The sequence below is a fragment of the Microtus oregoni genome, unplaced genomic scaffold (genome assembly GCF_018167655.1).
Source record: "Microtus oregoni isolate MIOR12 unplaced genomic scaffold, Mior012 000025F_ref0000491, whole genome shotgun sequence".
NCBI classification, from domain to species: Eukaryota; Metazoa; Chordata; class Mammalia; order Rodentia; family Cricetidae; genus Microtus; species Microtus oregoni.
Genome location: NW_024543084.1, coordinates 3,188,519 through 3,201,504, shown reverse-complemented (window position 1 = coordinate 3,201,504; position 12,986 = coordinate 3,188,519). Strand labels below are relative to the sequence as shown.

The following is a 12,986-nucleotide window of genomic DNA, read 5'->3' as shown; positions in this document are numbered from 1 at the left end:
GGCTTTCTTACATTGCCTTCCATTTTCCTAAGGAGATAGAGTCTCCTGACCACTGCTGACTTCATGATGCTCACTGGACCTGTTGTCATTTGTTGCTACGGCAGATGTATCTGGGCTTCATTCAGTGTTGCTTAAGGCCGTGTCTTCTGTTTTCAGAGCTTCTAAAGGAGTGTTTCAACAAACTCTGCTTTTCTGTTCACTGCTTTGGGGCAAAATCTTCTGATTCTTAGGATTTTATTTTAAATTTTCTTTTAAAAAATTCTGTTATTTTCTTTCATTGAATAATGGTGTTTTTGACATGTGTCTTCTTCCTTCTGCCCAGCCACCATCGCCATTGCTCTTTGCTCTGACTTCCTTTTCTTTCTGAACTCCTATAAACTAAAGCTCTGATATGGAGGTATATGTGTATGACACTTTTTCTAAGAAAATACCACACACAAACATACACACAGACACACACTTGCACATGCATTCACATCTATTCATCCCAGGTAGGGAACACCGAATAGGTAAGATTTAAATCAAAGTCTACTTTGCAAAACATTGAGTTTTCATTTGGGTGACTAACGAGAGTAAGGGCAAAGCATTTCTTACAGAAGTATAAGTGACTCCACACAGGACTGTCACCAAAATGGCCACCCCAGTAACTATGTGACTGTTGAAAGCTACAGTCCAGGAGATCTCTGCACAGCTCACAAATACCTGCAGAAATTCCAAAATCTCTTCTGGGCAGTGAGGCTGGTCTCTTTCCTGGAGGGCAGTGATTTGCTGCTTCTCATAACTGGTCTACCTACCGCACTGGGTCTGTCCTATGCTTACACTTTCCCTTGGTGTTTCCCAGTACACCGAGTATTCGCTAAGCCGTTGGCAATTATTGATTCAATTCCTGTATATTTTCCATTACCTTTTTGGCAGCTCCTGTGGCTTACAATTTCCATCTGAGGAGAGGGGTTGCTACTTTAATGGAGAGTTTCATGTAGATTCTTCATGTTGTTGTTACTGATATCTTCCTTGCATTTTGTCAAGTCCTCCTTTAGGAAGGCTTGAATGCTTGAAATCCACATCAGTAAACACATGGAAAAGTTTGCTTTTCTCTGAATGCTTAGCAGAAATAGGCATCCCGAAGCTTACATCATGCTGTCAAATCGGTACCTTAAATGTGGGGTTTAATTCCCTATTATTTGAACTTTTTCTTTATTTGTGAGATTCAGATGCATTATTTGTTTTGCTGAATAGGGGCACATTACATTTCCTCTTTGATCAGATTTGTGCCTTACTCAGGAAAACATAGCTCTTGAAATATTTTGCTATTCCTCCTCTCTGAAAAACAAAAAATAAAAATACTCGTTATGAAATCACTCAAAAGAAGTAAGATCATTTCTCTCCCTATCTGATTTTTCTCTGGAATTGTTCTACCTTTTTAATACAGGATTTTAAGTGTTTACGAATCTAATGTATATTACTTTATTTTTTTTCTTTTGTTTATGCTTAAGAAGAAACTCTTTTTAAAATACTGAAAATAAGGTTAGAGGTAGCTCAGGGATTAAGAACACTTGCTGCTGTTCTTCCAGAAGGCCTGGGTTCAGTTCCCAGCAACTACATGGAGCAGCTCACAACTGCATATAATTCCAGCTCCAGTTCCTCTTCTGACCTCCATGGATACCCACATGCATAGTGTACATATAGACAAGTAGGTACACATGCATAGACAAAAATAAAACATAAAAAAATTAAAAATAATGAAAATATACAAACATTTTCTTTACTTTGGGGTGTTTTATCTCACGGTGAGCATGTAGCATGTGACAGAAGGATGGATTTTATATATTCTACCCAGTTCTTTTTGTCTTGAAGATGTTTCTTTTGCCAGTAGTGTGCTTATTCATGTAATGCATTTTATAGCATTCTACATTTTTAAAAGCTTGTTGGATATTATTTACAAAATAAAAGAGTAAACTTCTTTTGGTATGCATACATTTCAGAGTTTATTTTACTTTCATGCACTTATTATGTAGAAATTGATATACATTTCTTCAAGTTCCAAAAGGCAGTGCCATAGTCTTTATTCCAAAGGCATTGCAATGACAACACAGTGCTAGTCAGCCTGCATAACAAATATCTGGGAGGAAGAATTCAACTGAGAAACAGTTAATCTGCATCTCAGTGGCAGGTTTTAGTTCACAGTTAGGGTCTCCATTGTCCTTGGGCCAGTGATGAGGCAGAGCCTCAAAGAGGTGTAGTAAGAAGGGTCATTTGTTGGTTCCCAGCCGCCTGGCTAGCTTCAACCTGAAATAATCACACAGAAACTGTATTATTTTAAAACACTGCTTGACCGATTAACTCTAGCTTCTTATTGGCTAACTCTTACATGTGAATTTAACCCATCTCCATTAATCTATGTATCACCACGAGGTCGTGGCTTACCAGCAAAGTTTCAGCAAATCTATCTCCAGTGGGAGCTCTATGGCATCTCCCTGACTCTGCCCTTCTTTTTCCCAGCATACTGCCTAGCTCTGCCTAGTTCTGTTCTTCCCTACCATAAGCTCAAAGTAGTTCTTTGTTCATTTACCAGTAAAAGCAACACATAGAGACAGAAGGACCTTCCACACCGTAGAGGAAGGTCATAGAGAAGGGTGCCTCACCTCCTGGCACCCACTAGACAAGCAGAAGAGTCACAGGAAAAGGTCAAAGCTATACACAGTGCCCACAGTGCCCCTCTCCTCCATCGAGGCGCCACCTTCTGCACTTCTATCGACTAGTCAAAATTTGAGGGCACCAATGGAGTAGACCCCTGATTAGGGCAGAGCTTCCATGATCAATTTCTATGTCTGATGAACCTCCATGGTTCACCAAAGGGTATGCTTGCTCATTTCATTCTAATCACTGTATCTAATCAAGTTGATAGGATGTCAAACAAACATTCTTCAAAGAAAACTCACGATTGGGAGCACTGTGCTTTTCTCACAGTTTGATTGTGTGGGTTTTTTTGTTTGTTTTGTTTTGTTTTTTAACTCTAAATTATTTTGTTCTATTTTCCAACTAACAGCGATATGCATGATTTTTTCCTTTATAATTTGTATATTCTGTCTGGGTACTTCTGATATACTCAATGTAAACTAAGTTCAAACTGAAAGAATACATTTCTTTAGAAAATTATTTATATGTTCTCAGCACTCTATCAAGTTTTGCTAGGCCAACTCTCTAGGACTTTACTGTAAAATATTATGATATAATCGTTGACTTTAATGTTTAAGCTTTAGTGTATCATTTAAAAATAAACCCCCACTAATGTTCTTCTGAAAGCATTTGAAAAAAAATTTAAATCATTGTATTAGAAATATTAATTGTAACTATATATTATTGTTCTAAAATAAATAATGTGAGAAAATTTATTTTCCCTTACTTTTGATAGTGTCTTATCCTCTTGTGTAACATTTATATACTTAAGTATTAGTTAACTTTAACCACAATTTATTTTAATATGCTGGCCACAAATTCCTAAATCAACATTGTAGACCAAATGCCTATTGTTATCTTATATTTTAGGTTAGTGGGATGGTTTGGCCATGAACGCAGTACAAGATTTAAGATGGATAACAGTAAGTATATTCGATTTTATATTTTATATGCAATTTTGTTTTGCCTTCATTCTGATTTTCAGCTGACTTTGGATTCCATGTAATAGACATGTCCCATGGGGAATGCACTTTGAAAATGTCATTGTGGTTTCCAAAATAAGAAATGACATTTCAGTATGTAGGGCTAAGTGTTTATAGATTTAGCGTGATTTTGTATTTTATCCCTTTGAAGAGAGATTAAAGGAAGTGAAATCTAGCCTGCGGCTCATGTGGCTTGGTCAGATTCCCGAGTAGGAATGGCCAAAACACATGCAGGGAAGACGGGGCAATTTGGTGATCGAGGCCAGCACCAGAGAAACATGACTGTCAATCCCAAGCTGCTGCTTAATTGTTTTGTGATAATGCCAGTCATTGTTCTGTTCCACACATTCAACGTGAATAATGTTGACTTCAGTGTTCAGTTTAAGAGTAAATTAAATTCAAAATTACAAACCCAATGGTGTACTGGATTGCTATAAACAAATTTTGACATTCATTCTTTCCGGTTATCCCCCTGCTATGGCATTTGCCATGCACCAAAGTATAAGAATCACTATAAGAAGATGCATCAATGGGTAGTAAGCTGCCATGCACTAGGGTCAAAACTGCCCTCTTCCTTTTTCCCATGGCTGTACCCCAGCCTTCTAGAACATCAGAGGTATCATGAGCATTTGTCAGTTAGGCATAAATTTCAGTGTCCAGATCTTAGGAGCTGTTTATATGTCTTTAAATTGGCAATAGCCAAGTCACAGAGTTTTGGTTGACAACACCAGTAAAATTAAAAGCCAGACTGCTAACCTGTTAGCTTCATGCCTGTCACCTCAATTAACTGAAGTAAGATTTCTTATCAGTCATGAGGGAATTTGGTCACGAACTGAGCTGGCTCTACTGCTATGACATAGGAGATAGGAACTATTTTAAGTGCTCTGCTCAGCTCTCTATTGAGTTCTAAAGTAGCCATAAAGGCACATACATATCACCTAGGCCATTGTTCAAAGAGCCTTTGCTTTTAAAAAATGATTTGAAACCATGTAGTGGATTGAACTTTGCTTGCTGGTCTTATTTCAGCTAGCCCAAGGACTGATGACTTTCCAAAGACATTTAATACTTTTCTTTTAGTTTTAAGTGAATTTCTGATCACCCCAGTGTTATTAGATTTACCAACCCCTTTCTTTTCTAGCTCATCTTATATAGGCATATCTTCTATCTCCTCTCCCTTTCCTAAGAAAACCATGTGACCTACTAAAACTCCTAGAGCTAAAATCACTTCCCTAGGTCATCTTATTCCTCTCTCTGCATTCAGGTGACTCAGGTTCACATGCCTTGTAATCTTGATGTGCTCGCTCATGATATGACATTCAAAATAGCTTTTAGAGTATAGTGTAAGAAGGAAATACTATCTTGGAGCCAGGAAGACAGAGGGTAGGGTTTAGACCATTGGTTTCTTCCTTGTGGGGTTCTAATGTCAAGTCAGCTGACAGGGCTGAGACCAAGTCATAGGCATTTCCATGGGATGAAAACGTGCCAAAATTGTCCCTCCTCTGAGTTTCTTTTATTCAGGAATGTCTCTGGGGGAGGGGGATAGTTTTAAATCTTACTTTTAAAATATTGACTTCTTCATAGTTGTAAGTCCCTCTTTAAAGGATGTTGTAAATAATGATACTACTATAAATTATACTAATTTTTCAGAGCTGCAGTTAATCCCTGGGGCCAGTGGATTCCGAATTTCGAACCCTCCCATTTTGTTGGTCTGTCCCTTGCATGCTAGTTTAGAGGTAAGAAACCTGGGCTTCTGCCTTCCTACATCCTGTTCTGCTTGCCTCACCTGGTTGTCACAGGTCCTAAAGGGTTTCTACTACTCAGAAAGATCCTGAATAAGCACTAGCAATGGACAACAGGCAGCATTTCCCACTGGGACAGTGACTATGACTGTGACCTTGAATTTGTTAATTGGACCTGATGTGGGAAGAGGCATCCATGGCTGTTCTACTGAGATGTATATGGACTTGACTGAATCAATGTTCAACTTTCCATAAATCAAATGAGCATGCAATATTTAATTCTAAGTTAATTCATTCAAGAGGCTGATACGTACTGAGAAAGAATTGCCAGGCATTGTTGTGATTTCTAGGCATCCTGTTACCTCCAGCTGTGCAAGCAAAGGAACAACCAACATGCCCTGTAAAAGTTACCTAACTTTTGTAAGCTAAATGAATGGAGAAACCATATATAGAATAAAGTGGCTTCACTAAACAGGGTAGGTATTTTATACTGAGGTGTCTATGGCATTATATCTATGTATAATTTTGGCATAATCACTCAGTATTTTCTTTTAAATTAATTTATATATTTGTCTAAATTGATTTTACACAGTATTAATATTTGTAAAATCAGGTTTGTAGATATGTATGTATACAAAAAAAGATATAGATAAATGAACATAATCTAGAAATTAAACTGTTATGTGTTTGATATCACTTAGTGATATTCTAAATTTATTCCAGTAAATATAATACATATAATTATTACTTATCAGGTAATTAAAATTATATAACCTTGGGCTAGAGAAGTGGCTCAGGGGTTAAGAATACTGGCTGCCCAACCACAGGACTTGGGTTTGATTGCGGGCACCCACATGGCAGCTTACAACTGTCTATAACTCCAGTCCCAAGGAATACAGTGCCTTTTTCTGGTCTCTGTGGGCACCATGCAGACATTTGGTGCACATATACACATGCATAAAGAGAAAACACCCATACATATAAAATAATAATACATTTCTAAAGTTATATATTTTATATTGATATTATTATATTATTGAATAAATTCAACTAAAATGTATTTCAAATTATACCTCTTTAAACAGATGTTTTATGCCTCCGTTAGTCAATTGAAGATTTGGGATGTTTTTAATACCTTCTAAATCACCTAATTCGTGATATTTTAGGAAATCCTGTTGTGCAGGATTTGACCTTGAAAGTGTTGATTAAAAAGAAAAGGTCTCTCTTCTAAACCGAAAATATAGTAGTTTTTTATCATGGCCACTGGGTGGCAGTATCAAATTCCTGTTATTGTGCACCTTTATCGCTTGCTTTCTCTTTTCATCCTAGTTTAGGAAGCACCTTCTCAGTTTAACCACTAGATGGAGCATGTGCTGTTTTCACCTTTTTGAACTGTATTGTTTTGATAGAAAATACACCAAGTGACAAGATTAGTTTTCAATCTGCTAAACACCTTTCAAAGTCTTTTGGAGGAAAAGTCTGTGCAGTACTTTGTCTAAGTATATTTAGTAGTTGTCTAGTACTATTTAATAACAAGTAACCATGAAGAGAAACAGTGTGTTTAGTGGTTTGGAGACAGGAGGTGTTATCCCACTTTGCAAGGTTGTAACAGAAGGGCTAAGAATGGAAGCCACCAAGACACACCCTAGTGAGCTAGGCAGGGCTAGCATTTACCTCATTGCTTCTGATTTCCCTTATCCATATATTCTGAAATTGTCCATTTTATTATTATTTTTTACTCAAGACAGGATGGCCTCCAATCAGTTGCCTCCACCTTTGAGGTGGAGTGATTCCAGCCTGGGGGGCCACACCCAGTCCCTCTCATTTAGCAAACCATCTGCACAGAAGAGAGGCAGACTCTCCTTTATTCTACCGCTGGTCTCATGCTGAATGAGAGCCATGTATATCAACTTTCTATTTCCAGACTCTGGGGATCGACTGATCTTTCTCTTTAATACCTAAACTTAAACCTACCCAACAAACCTTAACAGCCACCTGTGGCTGGGCACACAGGTCACATTGGCTTTGGGTTTGGGATTTGGGATTATTGTACCTATTCACTACCAAGGCTATGTTCTAGCCAAATGGTCTTTTCCCCATTTTTAGTTTTTAATTTTTAGACATTTTAATTGAAATATAATTATGTCACTTTCCTCCTTCCCTTTTCTGCCTCTAGCCTCTTCTTCTAACTCATTCTCTGCCCCTCTCCAACTGAGCCTCTTCTTTGATCATTTTTTTTTAAATACACCCTCAATCTTTGTAGCAACTGAAGTGGTTTCAAAGTTTTTTCCTCAAAATTTTAAACTGCAAAGGTTAAAAATTACAAAATAACACCCAATCCCCATTTCCATTCTCTGATATTGTAATCCCCATCTATTTCTGAGCCAGGTCAGTAAGCATTGGCAAGTTAAGCTCCTTGGCTTTATCTTATATGTTTGGTTTGTTTCTTTCTGGGAGAGAGCAGACCATGCTGTGGAGATGAGAAAGGAGAAATGTTGGGGGGAATGTAAGAAAGAGGGTTTGAAGTGAGAAAATCTGTGCAATGGGGGAAGTGAGGACTTGGGGGAAGGCCAGCTGGAGGAGAAAAAGGACAAAGGAGAAAGGATGAGAGAGTAGGCAGAGGACACCCCTTACTGAAACATGACCAGGACTTAAATGAAAGAAACAAATGATATAACCATTTTGTCTTGTCCACTTCCCTTTCAAAACATTCTGTTTTTGTTTGTTCGTTTGATTTTTATTTTTCGAGACAGGGTTTCTTTGTAGCTTTGTAGCCTGTCCTGGAACTAGCTCTTGTAGACCTGGGTAGCCTCGAACTCACAAGGATCCACCTGCCTCTGCCTCTGCCTCCTGAGTACTGGGATTAAAGGTCTGCACCACCAACACCGGCTCATCCTTTCAAAACACATATATATTCATTGAAAAGAACTTTAAAAAATTGTATTTATGCAGTGGGTGGAGATAAGCAGGCCATGGTGCACACATGGATGTCAGAGGACATTTCAGATTCTGTACTCTCCCTCCACCTTTGTGTACGTGGGCTCTCTGGCTTGCGCAGCAAGTAGTTTGCACGCTGAGATATCTCTCTGGCCCTGTCCCGTTGATTCTTAATGTAGAATCCTCCAGTTGTTTTTCAAGTATATAGAATAAAAATGGCTTTGTTTACAACTCCATTTGTTCAATTGATATTATTAAAAGTATTTTCTATCATCTGTTTGAAACTGTTACTTCCTGTCCACTGCTAGGTGGTGGTCATTTATGCAGCCATTTGTTTACTCTAGTTTTGTAATGAAGACGTGTGGAACAGAGAAATTTCAGAAATTTCCACAGTTTTCTGGCTGCTAAGTCACAATTTTTTTGAATTTTATATTTAATGTTTGTATTTTATATAGCAATAAGGACACAATTTCTGCTCAATATATACATTTATAATGGTATAAACTATAAAAACTGTTCAAAAACACAAATTGAATATTCAAGCTGAGTGCATGGCGATGAAGCCCAAGAGAGCAGCAGGACAAAAGGAAGGTGTTTCTTCACAAGGCATAGGTACACAAGTTTGAAAACATAAGACACCAGACAGGCATGGCAGCTGTCCATCCCAGCACTCAGGAGGCAGAGGCAGAGGCAGAGGCAGGTGGATATCTGTGAGTTCTAGGCCTGCCAGGGATCCATAGTAAGATACTATCTCAAAGGAGAGGAAAGGAAGAAAGGAAAGAAGGAAAGAAAGGGAGAAAACCTGAAGGAAGGAGAAAAGAAAAGAAGCAAAAGTAAAGGAAAAGTATATAGAGAAAAACAGAAATAAAATGAAAGAAAAAAGAAAAAGGTGATAGTTAATGGTCTCCAAGAGCTTCATTCCCTGCATATACAAATGAATTGTTAAAAGTGATACCTTTTCCTCCATATACATAGGGTCTTCGTTCACGGAGCCCATACCCAACGGAAAACACTCTCTTTGTGCAGTCCTATTTTTCCTTGTTATTATACCCAGGGAATGTGGTGTTTGCAAGTAGCTATATAACAGTCGACATATTAGATACTGTTCAGTAGGATCCTTAACTATAGTGTGTGAGAGGATGTGTCAACGTCACGTGAAAGTTCAATGCTATTATAGTTATGGGCCATGGCTGTCAAGGGTTTGGGTACTTGCAGGGTCCTGGAAGCAGGTGGAAGGGGGCAAGTTGTATTTTACACATTACACTACGTGCATATTTGGGGGCCAGTAGCTGAACCTGAAAATTTTATAGAATAGTTTATTAAACAAGATAATTCTAGAATCTTATGATATCCAGAGAGAAACTTGAGCTAATGCATCTCATCGTCCGTTTCAAAGTCTTATGAGACATGCCTGGCCAGTCTGCTTCTACTCTGCAAAGAGTGTGCTGTCCTAAACCCTGACTGGCTTCGCAGAAGCTCCAGCTGGCCAGTCTTGTTTTGTAAAAGGTAATAAAGCTCCCGGCAGCTTGGCCCTAATGTCCTGAAGCTGGTGGTGCTGTCTCTACAAAGACACCTGCACCGTCCTACACCAGCCTCTGCCTGCAGTTGCATCTTCCTGCAGCTCCATCTGCCTGCAGTAACAGGTGCAGTCACTCATCTCAAACAGTGCTTCTCTCTTCAGCAACTTTACAGCTTTAGGCCCGGACCTCGAGCCTGCAGCTGGACCGTCACTAATTTCACTAAATCACGGTCCTAACTTTTAGCAAGTCCATACCTTATACACAGTATATCCAGAGAAATCTTGGCTTACTGGGTCAAGTCTTATTAGAATTCCTTCTCCCACATGCTGTTTCATGTCTTGATGAATCCCACTATCACTGAATGACATCACTCACATTTATTCCTGATCTTTTCGCTCATGTTACAGCAAAGGACATTAATGGAGTGCCATATGCATCACGCTGTTAACATTTCCTCCGGTCCTTATGTGGAGGATACATTTTTTAAACAAGACAGAAAAGGCATGTCTGTTCTGGCTCATAATATTAGCACAACAATTATTGTAGACCCTTGTCTCCAATTCTGACAGGCCCATCAGACAGCAAGTGGTAATGTTTGCACAAGTGCTAGAGTTTGCAAGGAACTGAGAGGAGGAAGGTACTGGCAGCTAAATTCCTCAGCAATAATAAATACTGATGCAGCATTGTTAGCATCTCTGAGAAAATCAGCTTCATAATTTAGCTTTGCAAATATAAACTGGGTGACAGCGATTCACACCTGTAATCCCATCCACTCAGGGGGATCTCTGAGTTCAAGGACAGCCTGGTCTACACAGCAAGTTCCAGGGCAGTCAGGGCTACACAGAGAAACCATGTCTCAGAAAACAAACAACGACAACAAAATACTGACTTGGTAAAATATAGTGATCACCAAAATGTTGTGGACAATACCAAAATCCACATATACGCATGTATTTGTCTTATGTAGGATGTTCTGTGGACCAAACTATATACAGACAACAGTTGAATGGTCTTAAGCAAAACTTTCCTTCTCTTGCAAATATTGTTTAAAATGGCATTTACATATATTTTCTTCACTATTAATGACAAAGCATTTAAAAAACATGGCATGTTTTAATAGAGAAAAGATTTCCTGAAAGGTGATGAGCTTTTAATAGGTCGACAATGGGAATTTTTTTTTATGTGTGATTTACATTTAAGTGTTGTGTATCTTTAAGTCAGTAGGCACTACTAATCTGATTGTCATCCTCAGCTCTTCCAGCAGGCAACTATGACAGCCCTGAGGAGAAAATCCATTCTGCTGACAGGCTATCTGGAATACATGCTCAAACAGTACCGCAGCAAAGGGAACACAGGAAACAAGGGGCCACTTGTGAACATCATCACCCCACCCAGAGCAGAGGAACGTGGCTGCCAGTTAACACTGACCTTTTCCATTTCCAAGAAAGGCGTTTTTAAGGAACTGGAAAAAAGAGGAGTCGTTGTATGTATATGATCAGTTCATGGCTTGCATTGAACCACAGGTTCTCTTTGGGTTTCAGTTTAGGATGGGTCTTAGGTTCCTCAGTTTACATATCATTCCTGTCAGCCAGTCAGGATAAGTTGAACACCAACTTGGCACTCATCACTCTGCAGATTGATAGTCACAAGTGCCCTCTGCTGTTTCTGATCAGATTAGACAACAAATCCTGCTTTTGAGAAATACTCTTGTTATTTACTCAGTTTTTAATAGTTAAGAGGGAATATATTTCATTGAAGTGAAGAAAAGGTTTTTACCAGTTTTGACTTGGAGATAGATAGATAGATAGATAGATAGATAGATAGATAGATAGACAGATAGATAGATGATAGATATACATATGCATATTCTTAAACTTGGTCATGGTGATGACAACGCGACATGTAATTATGTGGTCCTACTTTCAAACCCATCAGCAGTTCTGGGGACAGAGAAACAATTTCTCTCTCTATGATTAAGGGTTAGAGAATTAATAAAGGGTGGTTTCTAAAGCTCCTAGCATCTCACTGAGGGATTGGACATTTAAACTGGTCCCAGGGTTTCATCAACCCTGAGGCTTACCCTCTGGAAAGCTGGGTAGAGAATCCATTTTCAAAGATAACTCTCAGTGACTTCAGAAATATAATTTAGACAGTCACATTGAATCCACTGCTGTGTCAAAATTAAGAAGAAAGTTTAAACTTACAGAGACAGTTTTTAAAAAATGCTCGTGTATTGAGTTTTAGGGAAGACATGATCTACGGAATTTTATATTGTAAGTAGAGTTTCTGTGTGTGGATACTGCTAAGATGACGATTTTCTTTTTCTTTCCAGTGTGACAAACGAGAACCAGATGGCATCCGTGTGGCCCCTGTTCCTCTCTACAATTCTTTCCACGATGTTTATAAGTTTGTCAGACTGCTCGCTGCCATACTTAACTCTGCAAAAACTATCCATGTTATCTAGAATAACTCAAGCAAATCTCACTTCACTACTCTTGAATTGTAGTCATTAATAATTATCAGGAAATTGGTTGTATAGAACTGGTAATAATTATATAAACTTAAAAAAAACTTGACAAATGCATTAATGACTGTGTTGCTGGGGAATGTAGAGTCTCTAAGGCTCGGGAATCAGTCATTCCATGGCTCCAACCTGTAGGCCACTGTCTTGATCAGCTGTGTATTCCCTGGTCACTGAAAGGTTTTCTGTTTAATCTGTGATTAAACTGACAACTTTATAATCTATGTGGACGTCTTGTATCAGCATAGGAAATGTCTCTTCAATTCTGATGTAAAAACAAGTTTTTCTTTTAAAACATGCAACTGAGTCATCTGAAATATGTATGATCTTGTGATGTTCCCTCCAATTCCAGGAAAAGAAAACCCACTTTCTATGCCATTACAATGTGTGTGTGCATGTGTGTGTGTGCATGTGTGTGTGTGTGTGTGTGTGTGTGATGCACATACATGACAGATGAGGGTGAAGATGCTTAGGCCTACATGCTCATGTGAAGACAGAGAGAAACACTGGCTATTTATAAAAATGTTATTCATATATAAATATATATATATATGTGTGTGTGTGTGTGTGTGTGTGTGTTTTGCTTGCATGTTTGTCTGTTCATCATGCA

At 38.5% G+C, this 12,986-nt stretch overlaps 1 protein-coding gene across 2 annotated transcripts in view; it reads left to right on the top strand.

The window, feature by feature from the left end:
* Positions 1-12,673, top strand: part of LOC121462857 (kynureninase) — a 130,214-nt gene extending 117,541 nt beyond the window's left edge. For both annotated transcript variants that reach the window (XM_041674818.1, XM_041674817.1), the window contains exons 11-14: positions 3,547-3,599; positions 5,307-5,392; positions 11,108-11,338; positions 12,188-12,673. In XM_041674818.1, coding sequence (XP_041530752.1) covers positions 3,547-3,599; positions 5,307-5,392; positions 11,108-11,338; positions 12,188-12,319 — 502 coding nt within the window. In that variant the 3' untranslated portion in view covers positions 12,320-12,673. The remainder of the gene's footprint in view (positions 1-3,546; positions 3,600-5,306; positions 5,393-11,107; positions 11,339-12,187) is intronic.
* Positions 12,674-12,986: the final 313 nt, after the last annotated feature.